This window comes from Vulpes vulpes, chromosome 5, assembly GCF_048418805.1.
Source record: "Vulpes vulpes isolate BD-2025 chromosome 5, VulVul3, whole genome shotgun sequence".
NCBI classification, from domain to species: domain Eukaryota; kingdom Metazoa; phylum Chordata; class Mammalia; order Carnivora; family Canidae; genus Vulpes; species Vulpes vulpes.
Window position 1 is genome coordinate 127,702,723 of NC_132784.1, and position 15,848 is coordinate 127,718,570.

The 15,848-nt window shown below is 46.5% G+C and overlaps 1 protein-coding gene across 4 annotated transcripts in view; it reads left to right on the top strand.

The window, feature by feature from the left end:
* Window positions 1-15,848, top strand: part of SLC26A4 (solute carrier family 26 member 4) — a 49,112-nt gene that overhangs the window by 20,970 nt on the left and 12,294 nt on the right. For 2 of the 4 annotated variants that reach the window (XM_072759964.1, XM_072759966.1), the window contains exons 9-17: window positions 2,694-2,841; window positions 4,428-4,541; window positions 8,507-8,584; window positions 8,711-8,806; window positions 9,946-10,052; window positions 12,080-12,149; window positions 13,707-13,799; window positions 14,728-14,823; window positions 15,446-15,676. In XM_072759964.1, the coding sequence (XP_072616065.1) occupies window positions 2,694-2,841; window positions 4,428-4,541; window positions 8,507-8,584; window positions 8,711-8,806; window positions 9,946-10,052; window positions 12,080-12,149; window positions 13,707-13,799; window positions 14,728-14,823; window positions 15,446-15,676 (1,033 nt within the window). Of the gene's footprint in view, window positions 1-2,693; window positions 2,842-4,427; window positions 4,542-8,506; window positions 8,585-8,710; window positions 8,807-9,945; window positions 10,053-12,079; window positions 12,150-13,706; window positions 13,800-14,727; window positions 14,824-15,182; window positions 15,299-15,445; window positions 15,677-15,848 lie in introns of all 4 variants that reach the window. The other 2 variants (XR_012001846.1, XM_072759965.1) reach the window with 2 other exon arrangements.

Sequence of the window (15,848 nt, forward strand, 5' to 3'; positions counted from 1 at the left end):
GCCACCTCTTTATCTCCTCCTGGCTTCAATCGTCCGATGAGGGGTAAAGTAAGGTCGCTGTTGGCAGCTCCTTTTCCCCCACTGAGAGTCTGTATGTTAGGATCGCTTAGTCCGTCTCTCTCTCTCTCTCTCTTTCTTTCTTTTAACATAAACCAACAAGATGGACTGCTTTCTCATCTAAGTTGTAGTCTCCATTCTTTCTCCTGCCTCCTCTCTGAGCACACTGTGCCAGGGGTCTTGTCATCATGTTCGTGACCGTTGCTTTTGAAGTGACTTGTGCTTTGTACTTGTACTTGAAAGTGTGGCACAGGGGGAACAGGAGCGGGGAGGCCAGCAAAATCACAGAGGTTTTCTCCCAGCTGCCTTCCGAGGGCCACTTTGCCCTTATAGTCAGGTGCTGGTGCATTTGCCAAACATTTGGGGCCAACCTGAAGTCAAGATATGCCCTTGGCATCATGTTTATCATGCCTGACTCTCTGTTAGGGGTCCTCTGGCCCTACTGGGACCCACCATTCCCTACCCTTATCTTTTCAAAAAAAAGTGTCCTTCCTAGTCACTCCCCTTCGTGGTATTATCTCATGATCAGGCCAGACATGGGAGGGTTGGCTGTAGCACACAGGGCCACTGAAGGGGGCGCAGGAGATAGGGGACTACTCAAAGGTCATTAGAAGATGTCCAGCCAGGGCCCCAAGTGAGTGGCTTGGGGTAAAAAAATTGGCACTGCTAAGATCCAGCAAGGTAGTACAAACAGACGCAGGTGTGTGGCAGATGTAGGGGCTCCCTACATTTCCTGAGTACCTACTACGTGTGTAGGTACTAATTACTTACACCTACCATACTTCCTTTACTCCTTCCAACACCCTAGAGAAGAGTATATGGTCTCCATTTGACAGCTGAAGAAACTGGGACTTCAAATAAGTTCAAACAACATGCCCCAAATCAGTTACTTACAGAGCGATGGAGCCAGCTTCCGGGTCCTTGGATTTCAAGTCTCTGTACTTTATACTGTGACCCTGGGGAATCAAGGACCTGGTAAAAGGATCTGGAATTGGAGAAGTAGGCGGACAGGCAGGCAGTGGGCATCAGGTCACAATCAAAGGTGAACTCTGCAGGACTGGCAAGTCCTCCGGACAGACCAAATTACCTGAAGTAGAGCTGATCGGGTCTCAGGAAAGAGTCACAAGCCTGGTTTTAAGAGTGAGGTCCAAGCTCATGTCCAGAAAGTGGAGGTGTGATCCAGAGTCACTCAAGGGCTCGATCAGGGTTTCTAACATCCTGTCCGTCTACATAGAAGATCCACTCCTGAGCCTACGTGTGGGTCAGGATGTGACGTAGATGAAAAGGAGTTTGGGAAGTAACCTCACCTGTGGGGAGAAGAAGGATCCAGGGGTAGAGAACCGGGCAGATCTTGTTACGTAGGAAATCAACAGTCCTCCCTGGGCTCTACTAACTGACGTCGAGCACATCACTTCACTTGTCTGGACCTCAGCAAAAGGAGAGAGGTAGATTCAACCATTTCCAGGCTATCAGGACAGCATATTAATTTGGATAATATCAGGTTATTAGCTATCTCTAAATTTCTATGGTTTTCTGTAAGCTCTTATTTCTGCTTTAGTACCTCCCTCTAATTAGAGGGGGAAAGTGTAGTTTCCTATTGAAGGAAATTCAGACATAAGTGAGGTAAGTGAGGGAGATTATTTGGTGGGGTTTTTTTTTTTAATTTGTTTGGGACATTTTTTGGCTAGGGACCTCTGGATATACACCCGGTGGATAGTCATCAAGATAGAGGTACATGACAGTCATTCGCCCAGTTTTCATATTTGGGGACGACGGCATGAGTATAAACTTTCCCTTTCCTTCTCTTTTTCCTTTCCTTTCCTTCCCTTTTACCTTTCCTTTCCTTCCCCTTTTCCTTTCCTTTCCTTTCCCTTTCCCTTTCCCTTTCCCTTTCCCTTTCCCTTTCCCTTTCCCTTTCCGGCTTTTACCTCCAACATGGGGCTTGAACTCACAACCTTGAGATCAGGCATCACATGCTCTCCCGACTGAGCCAGCCAGACACCCCTAGGTTTATCTCTTTACATGGTTTATAGAATAGTTCTGATATGTCAAACAGTAGTCCTTCTACCCCACAGTCACTGGGAGGTCTTAGTCATTGTGATTCTGGAGCATTCTGATAATTACGTAAATTTAATCTTTTCTACATTCAAGATTTTAAATATCAGGGCTCTTAGACATGGATTTTTCTATTTAGCTCTTTTAAAATCTTATTATTGTTTGTTTCTTTAATCAACCCGACATTTCTTCATGCAAGGCAAACCTCATTTAATGGCCAGACTATCTTTTAAACTCAAAGGCCTTTAAGATAAAATTGTGCAGGAAGAGACACTAACGTGTGAAATGGCATAATATTAGAGAATCCATTAGGACAGGTTTATTCATGTCAGAGGTGGAGATAAGGGAGTGTTCGTAGGCTCTGGACAGGGGTCAGAAAGTCAGCTGGCGAGCTAGCACCAACTTCTAGTTAAAGATTGTAAAAACGATGCTACCACTTACTTGTCTCAGTGTGCTTTCTCCCCTTGTGGCCAAGCACTTTCATGTCTGGCCTGGGGTCGGGTGGATATAGCCTGTGGTGAGGTAGGAACAGAATTGTGGTCAAATCGTCACTGCGTGTTTTTCATTTAAAAACTCACTAGGTTTTTGCCTCCTGTACTTCCACCTGTGAGCCTGTTTTCTGAGATGCTGGCTGCCTCGTTTTCCATCGCCGTGGTGGCTTATGCTATTGCAGTGTCTGTCGGAAAAGTTTACGCCATCAAGTATGATTACGCCATCGATGGGAACCAGGTATGCTCACCATGTGCTGGAGCACTTTTGTAGGGATGCGAAGAAGAAAACGGAGCCCCCCCCCCAAAAAAAAGAAAAAAAAAAGAAAAAACGGAGCCCACAGGGTAGATTTTGTTGTCTGCTGAAGAAGGGATCGGTGTCTTCCACTGGCCCTTATCGAGCTGGTTTCCCTCTTATGCACACTCATTTGAAATTATTACTATTTTTAAAGACTTTATAAACTTTATTTATTTATTTTTGTATTTTTTTTATTGGAGTTCGATTTGCCAACATGTAGCATAACACCCAGTACTCATCCCATCAAGTGCCCCCCTCTGTGAAATTATTCTGAAATATTCAGGCTGCATCTCTTTCCCTTTTAAGAAATAAGTTGAAGTCTTCTTTTTTTTAAAGATTTATTTATTTATTCATGAGAAACACAGACTGAGAGAGAGGCAGAGACATAGGCAGAGGGAGAAGCAGGCTCCTCACGGGGAGCCTGATGTGGGATTCGATCCTGGATCCCAGGATCATGACCTGAGCCGAAGGCAGATGCCCACTGAGCCACCCAGGCGTCCCTAAGTTGAAGTCTTTAAAAAAAAAAAAAAGGCAGCCCCGGTGGCTCAGCGGTTTAGTGCCACCTTTGGTCCAGGGTGTGATCCTGGAGACCCGGGATTGAGTCCCACGTTGGGCTCCCTGCATGGAGCCTGCTTCTCCCTCTGCCTGTGTCTCTGCCTCTCTCTCTCTGTGTGTGTCTCTCATGAATAAACAAATAAAATATTTTTTTTAAAAAAAGAAAGAAGTTGAAGTAACCCAAATTTTAAGAGTTAATTCAGTCGGGTCATAAATAACATTCGAAGCTCACGTAGTAGATCAGCATAAGATGAGGGGGGCGCTTGGCGGGATGAGCACCGGGTGCTATGCTATATGTTGGCAAATCGAACTCCAATTAAAAAAAAAAAAAAAAAAAAAAAAAAAGAAAAGAAAAAAGCATTTTCCATGCAGGCCAGGGTCCCCTGATTGATTTTCTGCAGTGGTGGCTGTCATAGGGCGAGATGACGCACCAAACACCATCGACGATGGTTGTGACCACTTTGAATTGAGGTCCCTAACGCGCTCAGGCCCGTCTTTGTGGACATATGGGGCATTGGCAGATGAGCCGATTTTCAATTGCTCACAAATCGGCCAGTGTGGTTTGGTTTTGAAAGCCCAGCCCAGCCCTTAGGGCAGCCAAATGCTTAGGGGTCAAGCCGAATGTGAGGGGTCCGAGTCAGAACATTCCTCGAGCAAACGTGCGGCCGCAGGAGAGGCGCTTTATGTGAGCAGAGCCCTCCCCAGGAAGCGTGTCAGCCGGACTGGCCTGGGTCACTATTCCTTACCGAGCTTAGAGACAGCTGGCGACAGCGAGGCCTCTCTTAGACCCCGAGGAACCGCAGGCCCTGGGGCCTCTCAAGACCCCCAAGAACTTTAATGGTACAGGATTAAACTGGGGCCACCAGACAGGTTAGGGTGGGCTTGGGAGTCTGCTTTCTTACTCTTCCTTAAATCCCGGGAGAGGGACCTGCCAAGATTCGTAGCATCCCTGTGTCACCCGGTCTTTGCCTTAGGAGTTCATTGCCTTTGGGATCAGCAACATCTTCTCTGGATTCTTCTCGTGTTTCGTGGCCACCACTGCCCTGTCCCGCACTGCCGTCCAGGAGAGTACTGGGGGGAAGACTCAGGTACGGAACAGCAGCTTGACTGCAGGATGAGCCGGGGGTGGCCCTCAGGAAGGCTTCCACAAGCACCCAGCAAGGCAGTTAGCCTTTGACCCTAGGCTTGTGCTTCCTGGGCGACCCTCCCCAGGGCTCAGCCAACTCCTCCATCCCTCTCCCCACCAAAAACCTCCTAAGCGACGCTGGTGGTTTCCTAATGCACAGATTCTCCAAGGAATCTGTATGTTTGTGCGCAGCTGGCAGGTAGCTCCGCTCCACCTGCCTTTCCAGGGCTGATAACAACTGATAAGGAATCAGTGGTGTAGAATGCTGATTTTTATCAGTTTGTGATCTGGGGATAGAGAAGGCCTAGTTTCCCTAGTTGCCAGCCTAGTTTCCAGCACTTCGAGGCTGGAGTGAGGCTTTGTATTTTCAGGAAAATACCAACTGTCTGTCTACGTTTCCTCCACTAGGATCAGGAACTTCCTCCAGACGCCTTCGTCCCACAGAACAAGCTTGCCAGCCAAGAATATTTTGGCCATAGCAGTTAGGCATTTCCTCTTGAGGACGATTTTTATTCCTCAAGCTCTGAATGTGGGTTTAATCTTGCCTTTTAAATGTGGCTTCAAGTTGTAGCCTTCACAGAGGGACCCCAAGTCCAGCATCCCTGTTCATCTCCAAAGAGCCCACCTTCGATTGGCCAAAAAGCATGGGAGCGGTTGTCAGAGGCCTTCCTTTCCAGCAGGGCGAGGGCTCAGGTGGGCCGGAGCCAGTGGATGGGGCCGGGGGCAGGCTCCGAACCCGGCTCCTGCCCTGCCTGGGGCAGGGGGCCGTTTTCCCTCTGCACAGAGCTATTGTTTCAGAGTAAAAAGTGCACTGAGGCTATAAAGGTGGACACCGATTCCGGAGGAAACACCATCCCTCACACCCAGTCTTCAGATAGGGTTTTATTAAGGCAGAGACACACATAAGTAAAAGAGACTAATGGAGAAAACCAGTGACTCCCTGCAGTGGCTTGCCCCCGGGGGCCCGAATTGTCCCCAGGGTGCTAGGACACCCTGGAAAGGGTGAAGCTCCTTTCCCATTTATAATGGCTCTCTGTGAGTGTATGTGGGGGGTGGGGGGATTGGAAGAAGGGGCCTCTTCCAATTTCTTGGTTCCTATTGAACAAATTTCAATTTACAGAATCTTTCTTTTTAAAATGGAACTTCCTTTTTTGATGGGGGCGGGGGCAGACCTTTCCAGCTCTGAGGGAGCAGGTAAGACACTAGGGCCCATACCAGGAGGCAGAGCCAGGGGCCTGTGGTGCAGGGGAAGAGGTCACAGGTGACTTCCAGAGCTGCACTCGCCTTCGGGCGGCAGCTGGCAGCGTTTCTGTGGTTTTCATCGGAGTCGCTCGAAGGCATGTGGTTGTCGGCGGGCGCAGGCGGGTCCCCAGCTGGTGATGTCCACTCTCCTGCTGTTGCCTCCAGGCTCCGGGGAGGCACAGGCCAGCCGTCCCAGGAAGAATGTCCGTGTAAAGTGATTCCTTGGCAGAGGGCGAGGGGATAATGGCATTCTGGTAAGCTGACACCCGCCGCCGCACACTGGCATGTATTATATTTAGGAATGAAGGATGCCAGGATTTCAGGAGTGAAGAATGAAGCAAGCACAGAAGTGGCTTGATATTTAATTACTGAAATGTATACTAAGTTCTGGGGTTAAAAGTCTAAGTGCCCGGACTGAGATCCAGGGACTCATCATGACCACATACACTGGCAGGTCTTCCCTTGTTGTGTGGCTTCTCATGTTTCCTCTTATGTTGGGCCTCAGGCTCAGCATCTATAAAATGGGAATAGTAATTGTATCCACCTCATAGGGATGTTGTGAGGACTGAATAAAAATGTCCGTAAAGCCCTGGCACATGCTTGTAAATGCTGACTGTTCCAGTCAGGCACTCCTCCTGACGGGAGGAGCATCGTAATAGCAGTGATACATGTGTTGTACCCGACACGTAAGAGACACCCAGCAAATATTTCCTGAACGAATGAATGGAGTGATGAGGGTTAGGGCTCTGTTAACTGCCTGCAGCACAGGCTTAACATTACAACCTGTTCTTTCTCTCATCCCCATCTGACTCCTACTGACTCACAAGCTACTCTCAGCTCTGATTACCTTCTCGCTTATAACAGAATCATTATCTAGTGATTGAATGTGCTCCCATATAGAAACTACAGCAATTCCCACAAACCAGCCTTATAAAGTAAGTACAAGTAATGCATCCCTCACAGATTTTTAAAAGTGACCAAAGTTCATCTTGGTCCCCCTAACTGGCAGCTTACTGATACACGTACTTGGCAAGGACGTGGCTACTCTCCTGGCATGAGCCAGACAGCTGGCTATGGTCTCTGTCCCCAGATCTCCATTTCTTTCAGCATCCACAGAGCCCTACCTCCACAGTGAGATGCAAGTGGCTCATGATAGGCAACCAGTGTTGTTAAGCAATTGTGAGGAAGGAAGGAAGGAAGGAAGGAAGGAAGGAAGGAAGGAAGGGGAGGAAGGGAGGAAGGGAAGGGAGGAAGGGAGGAAGGAAGGGAAGGAAGGAAGGAAGGAAGGAAGGAAGGGAGGGAGGAAGGGAGGAAGGAAGGGAGGAAGGAAAGGGAGGAAGGGAGGAAGGAAGGGAAGGAAGGAAGGAAGGAAGGAAGGAAGGAAGGAAGGAAGGAAGGAAGGGAGGAAGGAAAGGGAGGAAGGGAGGAAGGGAAGGGAGGAAGGAAGGAAGGAAGGAAGGGAGGAAGGAAGGGAGAAAGGGAGGGAGGGAGGGAGGGAGGGAGGGAAGGAAGGGAAGAGGGAGGGAGGATATAAGTTTCTCTGCTCAGATAGGAGAGGGGAAGCCACTGAGGTACAGGTAACCTGGAGATGCGGCGCTAACAGGCAACACAGAGCCTGGAAGTACCAAGTTTTTAGTCTGTTGGACTTATAATGTTGCCTCGGGCTGATCCAACCATAATTGAAACGTGAATGATCAATTTGCCAGGTGGAAAGACTGTGACTTTAAAGTTTCCTGAAGTTTCTGGATTTTCCATTTATGTTGGCTTTACCCGTCTCTTTCAACTCCAATCTCTCATAGCCGGCAGCACCTGTGCCCAGGACAGTCTTCCCCGTTGCTCCTCCTGTCACTTTGCTTCTGGCGCCCTGTCTCCTTTGCTCCTCTGTTTCAGAGCTTCTGGTCTTACCTGGGCCACCTTCCAGCTGTCTAGTGGAGAGGTCCCTGCTCAGCTAACCACACAGAGCATAGCCCCACCCCCTCGGCCTCTCTCCTAACTATTTATGGATCTTAGGAGAGCTTTTTGGCCAGCGAAGGTAAAGTGTCTACAGGTCCTTTAACCTCTGCTCTTGCCCCATCATCACTGGGGCAAAGCTCTGAGCCTGCGTCCGGGGACGCGGTCCCATGTGCCGTTACGCTCATGTCGCATTTTGAATCTGCACTGGGACTGGTCCACTTATTCCCTCTGAGAGCTCTGTGGGAATCACACGCTATTAAGTACAAAGTGTTTGCAGACTTGCTGTTATGGCTGCTGCTTCCATAAATCGAAGAATCCGATGTGTGCTGCGAGGATTTTTTTTCCCCAAGAACATAGGGTGACCTGTGGTTGGGGAAGGGTGAGGTCCAGGTTTCCTGCCACAGCAGATGATTACAAGTCGGCCTCCCAAATGGACACTGGGGCACTAGGTCTGTCGTACATCCAGAGGAAATCCAGGTCCCTTCGGCTTTCCCCCAACAGGCTCGGTCTCCACGTTTTCTTTAATTTCTCTGCCATAGATGCCCTCTATATATTTCCCATTTTTTTCTTTAGTTGTATAGAACTTTAGGAAATAATCCTCATTTCTCTCAACAGTATTGGGCAGAAGAGGGGAGGTGCACCCATGAACAGGCCCTCCTGGGCACATCCAGCAAGCTGGAAGGTGTGAGGGAGGAGGGTGAGCCTTGTTCACGGGAGGCGTGTGTCTTTCAGATTGCTGGCATCATCTCGGCGGGGATTGTGATGATCGCCATTGTCGCCCTGGGGAAGCTGCTGGAACCTTTGCAGAAGGTACAACCCTGATTGCATAATCTCTCTTCACTGCTCTGCCACCGGAGAAATAACAGGAGATTTAAAAATCATCCCATGAAAAGCCATTCCCCTAAATAACACGGCCTTCCCTGTCTCTCTTGGCAGTCAGTCTTGGCCGCTGTTGTCATCGCCAACCTGAAAGGGATGTTTATGCAGGTGTGTGACATTCCTCGTCTGTGGAGACAGAATAAGATCGATGCTGTAAGTCATTTGCTGCCCATTTTTATCTGAAGTAAGATTTGGTTCTTATATGCTTCCTGCCACATCATCATGTTCCCCTTATCTCCTCAATCTCACTTGTGTTTTGGGATTCCTGGAGCAGAAATTAGAATTGTGTGGATTAGACAATGCTGTGAAGCCTGCCACAAGTTGTGTGAAGGCTCCATATCTCCGGGGATTTCCATCTAGGAAGGATCCCATACACCCAAGTTAAACACCAAACAAGCCAACTAAACCAACCAAACCAATTAAAAAAACAAAACAAACAATAAAAAAAAAAATCCGCTGTAGTATATGAGAATAAACAAAATACAAAACAAAGCAAAACCAAACTACAAAATCCTTGCTGAGTACAACTGACCTTTGCAACAGTTCTAAGGAACTCTAAAAACCAGAAGCTAAGTCCTTTAGAATTCTGCTCTCATTTACACCAGGACAGACAAAAAAAATGTGAAAACTCTCTATTTTTTTGACATGGAGAATTCTCCAAGACACATTGTTAAGTGAAAGAGAGACCAGTGCGGAATGGCATAGTGTGTACGATACATTAAAATATGGGAAAATAAAATACTGCTCAGTCGTATTTGCTTATATTTGTAAAAAAATAAAAAAGTGCTGGTGAAAAGTGTGCACATGGAGAGGGTTGGAAGCCAAATGTCCCACCTTTTCAATATTAATTCCATTTTGACCTATGTCCATATTTTCCCTATTCAAAAATTAAATTAAAACACATTGAAATGGGGGATTCCTGGGTGGCTCAGCAGTTTGGCGTCTGCCTTTGGCCCAGGGCACGATCCTGGGGTCCCGGGATCGAGTCCCGCGTTGGGCTCCCTGCATGGAACCCTCCTCCTGTGTCTCTGCCTCTCTCTCTCTCTATGTCTATCATAAATAAATAAATAAATAAATCTTAAAAAAAACACACACACACACATTGAAATGGGACAAATGGTCTTTATCGGAAAGGTCAATTTCCACTCCCACTTAAACATTAAATGAAGTCAGAATATTTTAAAAAGCTGTAATTCGTTCATGGACAATTGATCTTCTTGTTTTTATAGGTAGTCTCATTTGATGGTACCTGATGGATTAATGCAATCCTTCCCATTTCCATTTTGTCCTAGGTTATCTGGGTGTTTACGTGCATAGCATCCATCATTCTGGGGCTGGACCTCGGTTTATTAGCTGGTCTCATGTTTGGATTGCTCACTGTGGTCCTGAGAGTTCAATTGTGAGTAATGTAAGAGCCAGATTTCCCATAAACAGAACCACACACCCTGAGATTTCTTATACCATTTTGATAAAATATAGGGAACCCCCCTTTCATAGTAGTTACTGTATATTGAGGGCTTCTACAAATTAAGCCAATAGTGCTTGGCACATGTTGTCATTTTAGTCTTCGGAAAAGAATCCCATGAATAGGTTTTATTATTCTCATTCTATGGGTGAGCAAATTGAAGCTTAGAAAGGTTAAGAACCATCCCCACGATCACACAGCTAGTAAGCGGCAGAGTCAGGATTTGAACCGGGATGCATCTCACTCCCAGATCTGTGCACTTAATCATGTGCTCTCCTGCTGCGCTCTCCTTTAGGTGGTGGGAAGACTAAAAGATTTGTGACTCAGCAAAGGACCGAGGTGGCTCTGTGGTCCCCTCTGCAAATGAGACGCAGTGTGTAGGGCACAGGCCTGGGGCCTGGGACAGGTAGCTGCTAAATATAGCACAGCTCATGTTCTCCGGAAGCCAGTAATGCAGAACAGGAGACTTGGAAAGCATCAGTTGTAGCCAGAGTTCATTCAGAAAAGGAAGCAGGCACCCAATCAGCTACATGATATGAAGTAGACGTCATTGGGTCGTATGCAGAGGGAAAGCAGCAATGATGTGGCTTGACGTCAGGGAGAGTATCTGTTTCTTTGTTGGGTTTGTTTTGACTCTTGAAAGGCTTTTAGTAGGTGCCCTCCTGGGTCTGTGAAGTTGTCCCAATAGAGAGGCGAACAGAGCCTGTCTCTCTCCTCAAAACGTCTGTGACCTTTCCAGGCTTCTGGCCTCTTCTCTGCCTGTGCTTGGGCCACAGAGGAATAAGAAACCTGGAAAAGCATCAGTCTTCTACTTAGCATAGGCCCACCCTTCTTATTCTTAGCAGCTAGCTCCCCTGCTCCTACTTCTTCCCTACCCTGGCATGCTGGAGTCTCCCTAAAAGCTTGTGTTCACTCCCTCGGCACCTTACCTGGGTGCCCAAGAGTCCAGAGAGTTCATAAGCTCCCAACGTGCCCAGTGTGCTGCTGGGACAGAACTCCGAACCCGTCCTTGGAAGATGCTGCTTCTCCTGCTCTACTTGCCTCAGTGTCTACTAGGCCTTGGGGGGCTGTGGTTGGGAGAGAGGGTTTGTGGAGGGAGACGATGTAGCCTGTGAGCTTTACGTGGAAATTCAGCCTCGCCCAACAAGCTGAGGATAAGGCAGTGGCACGTTTTAGCTGCTGATCTGGTGACTAGGCTTTTAGCCAAGCCAAAGCCGTGTCCTCCACAGTGTTCCATTTCCAGTAGTTACGTGGCTGCTCCAGGGAGCGCGTTGCTGAGTGTACCCCAAAGAGATATTCTTCCTTCAGGGGTCGTGCTTAGCACCTGGGCCTGCTCACACCTGTAGACTCATGGGATTGATCTGATTGCATCAGGAGCAGGAAGTCGGTAGTCTGGTTGGTGGGAAGAACTTCCTCCTGGTCGCCCCCTCCCCAGGCTCCCAATTCCATACACGGAGACTCATTTGATCCCCGAGGACTCGTCATACTTGCTCAGAAAGTTGCTACACCTCACGAGCCAGAGCCAGGCGCTGTGCAGGCGGTGAGGAGCTCTGGGTCAAATGTAGAGGCTGCCCTGCCCCTTCCTCTGGGGCCCTTCAGACCTGAACCCCAGCCCGCTGACCCGTAAAAATGAAGATAGCACTGCTGACCTTCCAGAAGTAGGGTGGCCCTGAGGTAGAATTTGTGTGAAAGCTCTTTGCCTGTCCCCTGAAGTGTCATGCCCATGGAAGTGGGATGCTCGTGAGCTCTCTCAGCCCTCAGGAAAGGCCTCCTCCTCCCGGGCCCACGCGAACACCAGCTGTTCGCTTCAGAGTTAGCTGCAGGGAGATGTCATCTGTACTGAAGTCGCGTCCAAAAACGCCAGGACGGTGGCCTCTTTCCTAATCTGTGATTTCTTCTAATGTTTTATTCCAAAGTAGGCCTGTTTCCAAGAATCCTGACCTAATCTTTTCTTCTTTCAGTCCTTCATGGAACGGCCTTGGAAGCATTCCCAGCACAGACATTTACAAAAGTACCACAAATTACAAAAATGTAAGTGCCTTTGGGAGACCACTGCTGGACTTGGGCTTGCTAGCTTGGATTTTCGGGGCAGCGTGTTTCTCCTTCAGCGTATCAGGAACGAGGCAGCCAACGGGCAAGGCTTCTCCAGGAAGGTCTAGAAGTCTGCTGGGCTGTGTCATGAAAACTTTGACCCAATGTGCCTTCTCCTACCCGTGGTTTGTATGAATTGTATCCATGCTAGTTCGAATGTCCTTTTTTTTTTTTTTTTCGAATGTCCTTTTAATGTAAAACAATCCTAAGAGGAATTTTTAAAAACAGTCGGTTTAATTATTTCCAGAAGTTGCCTCACAATTCTATTCTCTGCTATGCAATCCTTATCCTCTATGAAATGATCTGAAATCCCCGTAAGGTTATCTTCATTAACTTCTAACATGAGACTTCCAAGTTCTCTGTCAACAAGGAAGCTTATTTGACATTTTGCTCTAATCTCAGAAGAAATAATATATAATACCGGAAATGGAAAACACAAAGACAAGACACATCCCACTGATGGGCTTTTGTTCCCTGCAAATAAAGTAGCTTAGTGGTCACCAGGGGAAATGATGATGAAAAAGCAGAGAAAGAAAACACAGAAAAAAAACTAATCGTTGGACCCTGAATGTGGAATTCCATTAGCTGCTACTTAAATTATTTCCACAATCTTTCTCAGTTATGCTGAGCCAAGTGTGGCCCAGAGCTAAACATGACAGTAGAGAATCTTTTGGCTCAGGGAACCACGGGCTGAGTTTGAGAGTTCAGAGTTCTAGGCTCCACCTTGGGGAGACTCTGCCCATGTTGCTCAGCCTCCCAGCACCTGCTTGCTCATCTCAGGGGTTTGGACTGAAACTGCTGTAATTCCTAAAGCCTAGAAAAGTCTAGGATTCTGTAAGTTCCACTTTCGGTCTGGCCATTGTGTGTCACAGTAAGAATAAGCAAATACCATCACAGGCCTCAGTACTTGCAAATCCCCTTGGTTTGCTACCTTTTAAAATTTATCTTCTATTTTTAAAGAATTATGGCCAAAGAACAAAGTGGAGGGCAGTGGTATGAACTTGAGGCATTAATCACGTCACTGTTCTCAGCCTCAGTTTCTCCATCTGGAAATCAGAGGGTTGCATTAATTGCTTATGAAGGCCCTTCCTAGCTTGACCTTCTAAAAGACTGTAAAGTTCCAGCTTGAATAACCTGTGGCCTCCTAACTGGGGGAGCACCTATTCAGGGAGAGATGAGTGCTCTTGGCTCCTAGTAGAAAAGCCAGAAATTATTTTTAAAAGATTTTATTTATTTGAGAGAGAGAGAGTGAGAGGGGGTAATGGGGGTGGTGGTGCAGAGGGGAAGGCAGACGGACAAGCAGACTTTGTGCTGAGTGCAGAGCTCAACAGGGACTCTATCCCAGGACCCCTGTGATCATGGCCAGATCTGAAACCAAAAGTTGGGTGCTTCACCAACTAAGCCACCCAGGTGCCCCCCAAAGCCAGAAATTTAATAAAATACTTGAAGCCTAAGATTATTTAACCTCACACACATTTTTTTTTTTTTTAATGCTAGATTGAAGAACTTGAAGGAGTGAAGATTCTTAGATTTTCTAGTCCTATTTTTTATGGCAACGTTGATGGTTTTAAAAAATGTATCAAGTCCACAGTGAGTATTTTATCCCTAGAAATTTGGTTTCTAACCTCCTTTGAGACTTCATTCGTTCTACAGGTGTTTATCGGCTCAAACTGAGCTAAGGCCCTACACCCCAGTCCATTCGTATGGTGCATTAAGAATTATAACATCCAAGTAACTTACAATCTATTTGGGGATAGGAAAAGACCGACAATGTCATATATGTTAAAATCCAGGTGGCAATCACTATGGAAGACAAAAATAGTAGAGATGTCTCCAGGTCCAACTTGAGTTCCACATAAATAATAGAGACAGTAAATGCAAAGACTTCCCAAAAGGGAGCCATCCCTGGGCGTTGGACTGACCTGGCTAGGTGTGGCAGTTGGGCAGAGGCACGATTATGTTGGGTGTTTGGGAACTGTGTGAACTGAGTGTCAAGGGTAGATACATGTCTTTGGGCAGAGTGGGTGTTTGCCCAGTTGGAGTAAAGGGTAGAAAGTGTAAGTGGAACATGTAAGCAAGACATTGTGGTCTTAAATGCCATCCCCAGCTCTGATGCTAAGTCTCTACATCGGTGTTTTCTTAAGTGAGTTCCAGAGAAAACTGGTTCATAGGAATGGTCATGTTATTTTATGTTAACAAAAGGGCTCTGTGATGTCAAGGGAATTTGTTAACATAGACTTAAAGCTAGAGAGTTTTTTCTTTGCTGTTTTTTGTTTGTGTTGTTTTGTTTTTGTTTTTTATTGGCTTTGAGCTTTTCCTATGAGACTATGTTTCCTGAGTCTCTGAGTAGGTGGGGTAGGGCTCATAGGGGAGATCTCCCCCAGACCTTAGAATTTCTTTTTTGACAGGATGTCTCAGGAAATAATACCACTTGAGAAATAAACTTTCCTGATAACAATTGCCATTAATGAGCATTAGGAACTGGACATTGTAAGTAATTTGGTATTTCTTTCCAAAGGTTGGATTTGATGCCATTAGAGTGTATAATAAGAGGCTGAAAGCACTGAGGAAAATACAGAAACTCATCAAAAAAGGACAGTTAAGAGCAACAAAGGTGAGGTGACATCTTTCTTTTTCCCTGTTAAATTTTTTCCCTTCTCGGAGGAAAATTAAAGCAGTTAAATAGTCAAAAATTAGATTTATTCCCTTTGGTATCCTGATGTGTACAAGCAGATGACAATGTATGTTGGACAACAGTGGAGTTGCTCTTGTAGGCAAGAGGGAATGGCAGATAATTAAAAAATCAGCAGAACTCCCTGGAAACACAGGGTGTGATTTTTTTTTTTTCAATTGAGAACTAAACCTTATTTTTACGAAAGGGAACAAAATAAGTGCTAATTTGATGCCAAAAAATTACTCACAATCGAAGGCAGTTAAGTTCATAAACTTTTAGATCTATTACCTTTTATTCAGACTCTCCTGCCTATGTATCTCTTGGCCAAGTTCCACAATCTTCCAGAAATCAAGAGTTTCCTGGCTCCTCTGCTCTTCCATTTTTCTTCCTAGGGAACATCACAGTTTGGACTGAGGTAAATCTCATTCCTTAAGAGTTCATCCCTTTAATGTCTTGCTTGCCAAGGAACAGTGTATAGGACTTTGAAGTGATTTGAGATGAATCATTAAAAAGATGTCCCTCAGTCATTGGCGATCAAGTTGGCAGTGTTTTCTTTGTTTAGAATGGCATTATAAGGGATGCTGGTTCATCCAACGATGCCTTTGAACCTGATGAAGATACTGAAGATCCAGAAGACCCTGATGTCCCAACCAAGGAAATAGAGATTCGAGTGGATTGGAACTCTGAGCTTCCAGTCAAAATGAATGTCCCCAAAGTGCCGATCCATAGCCTCGTGCTTGATTGCGGAGCTGTGTCTTTCCTGGATGTCGTTGGAGTGAGATCACTGCGAATGGTATGGTTTTGGTGCTTTGGATTATAGATTTGGAGCTTTGGCAGTAAACACGTGATATGGGTCGCCTGGTCTTGCAAAGGGACGATTGTTGGGTCTGTACGTTTTCTAGAGGAATGCTTTCGCAATAGAGTGTAATATTTTAAAGCATGGACTGTGAGGCCAGACAGGGCTT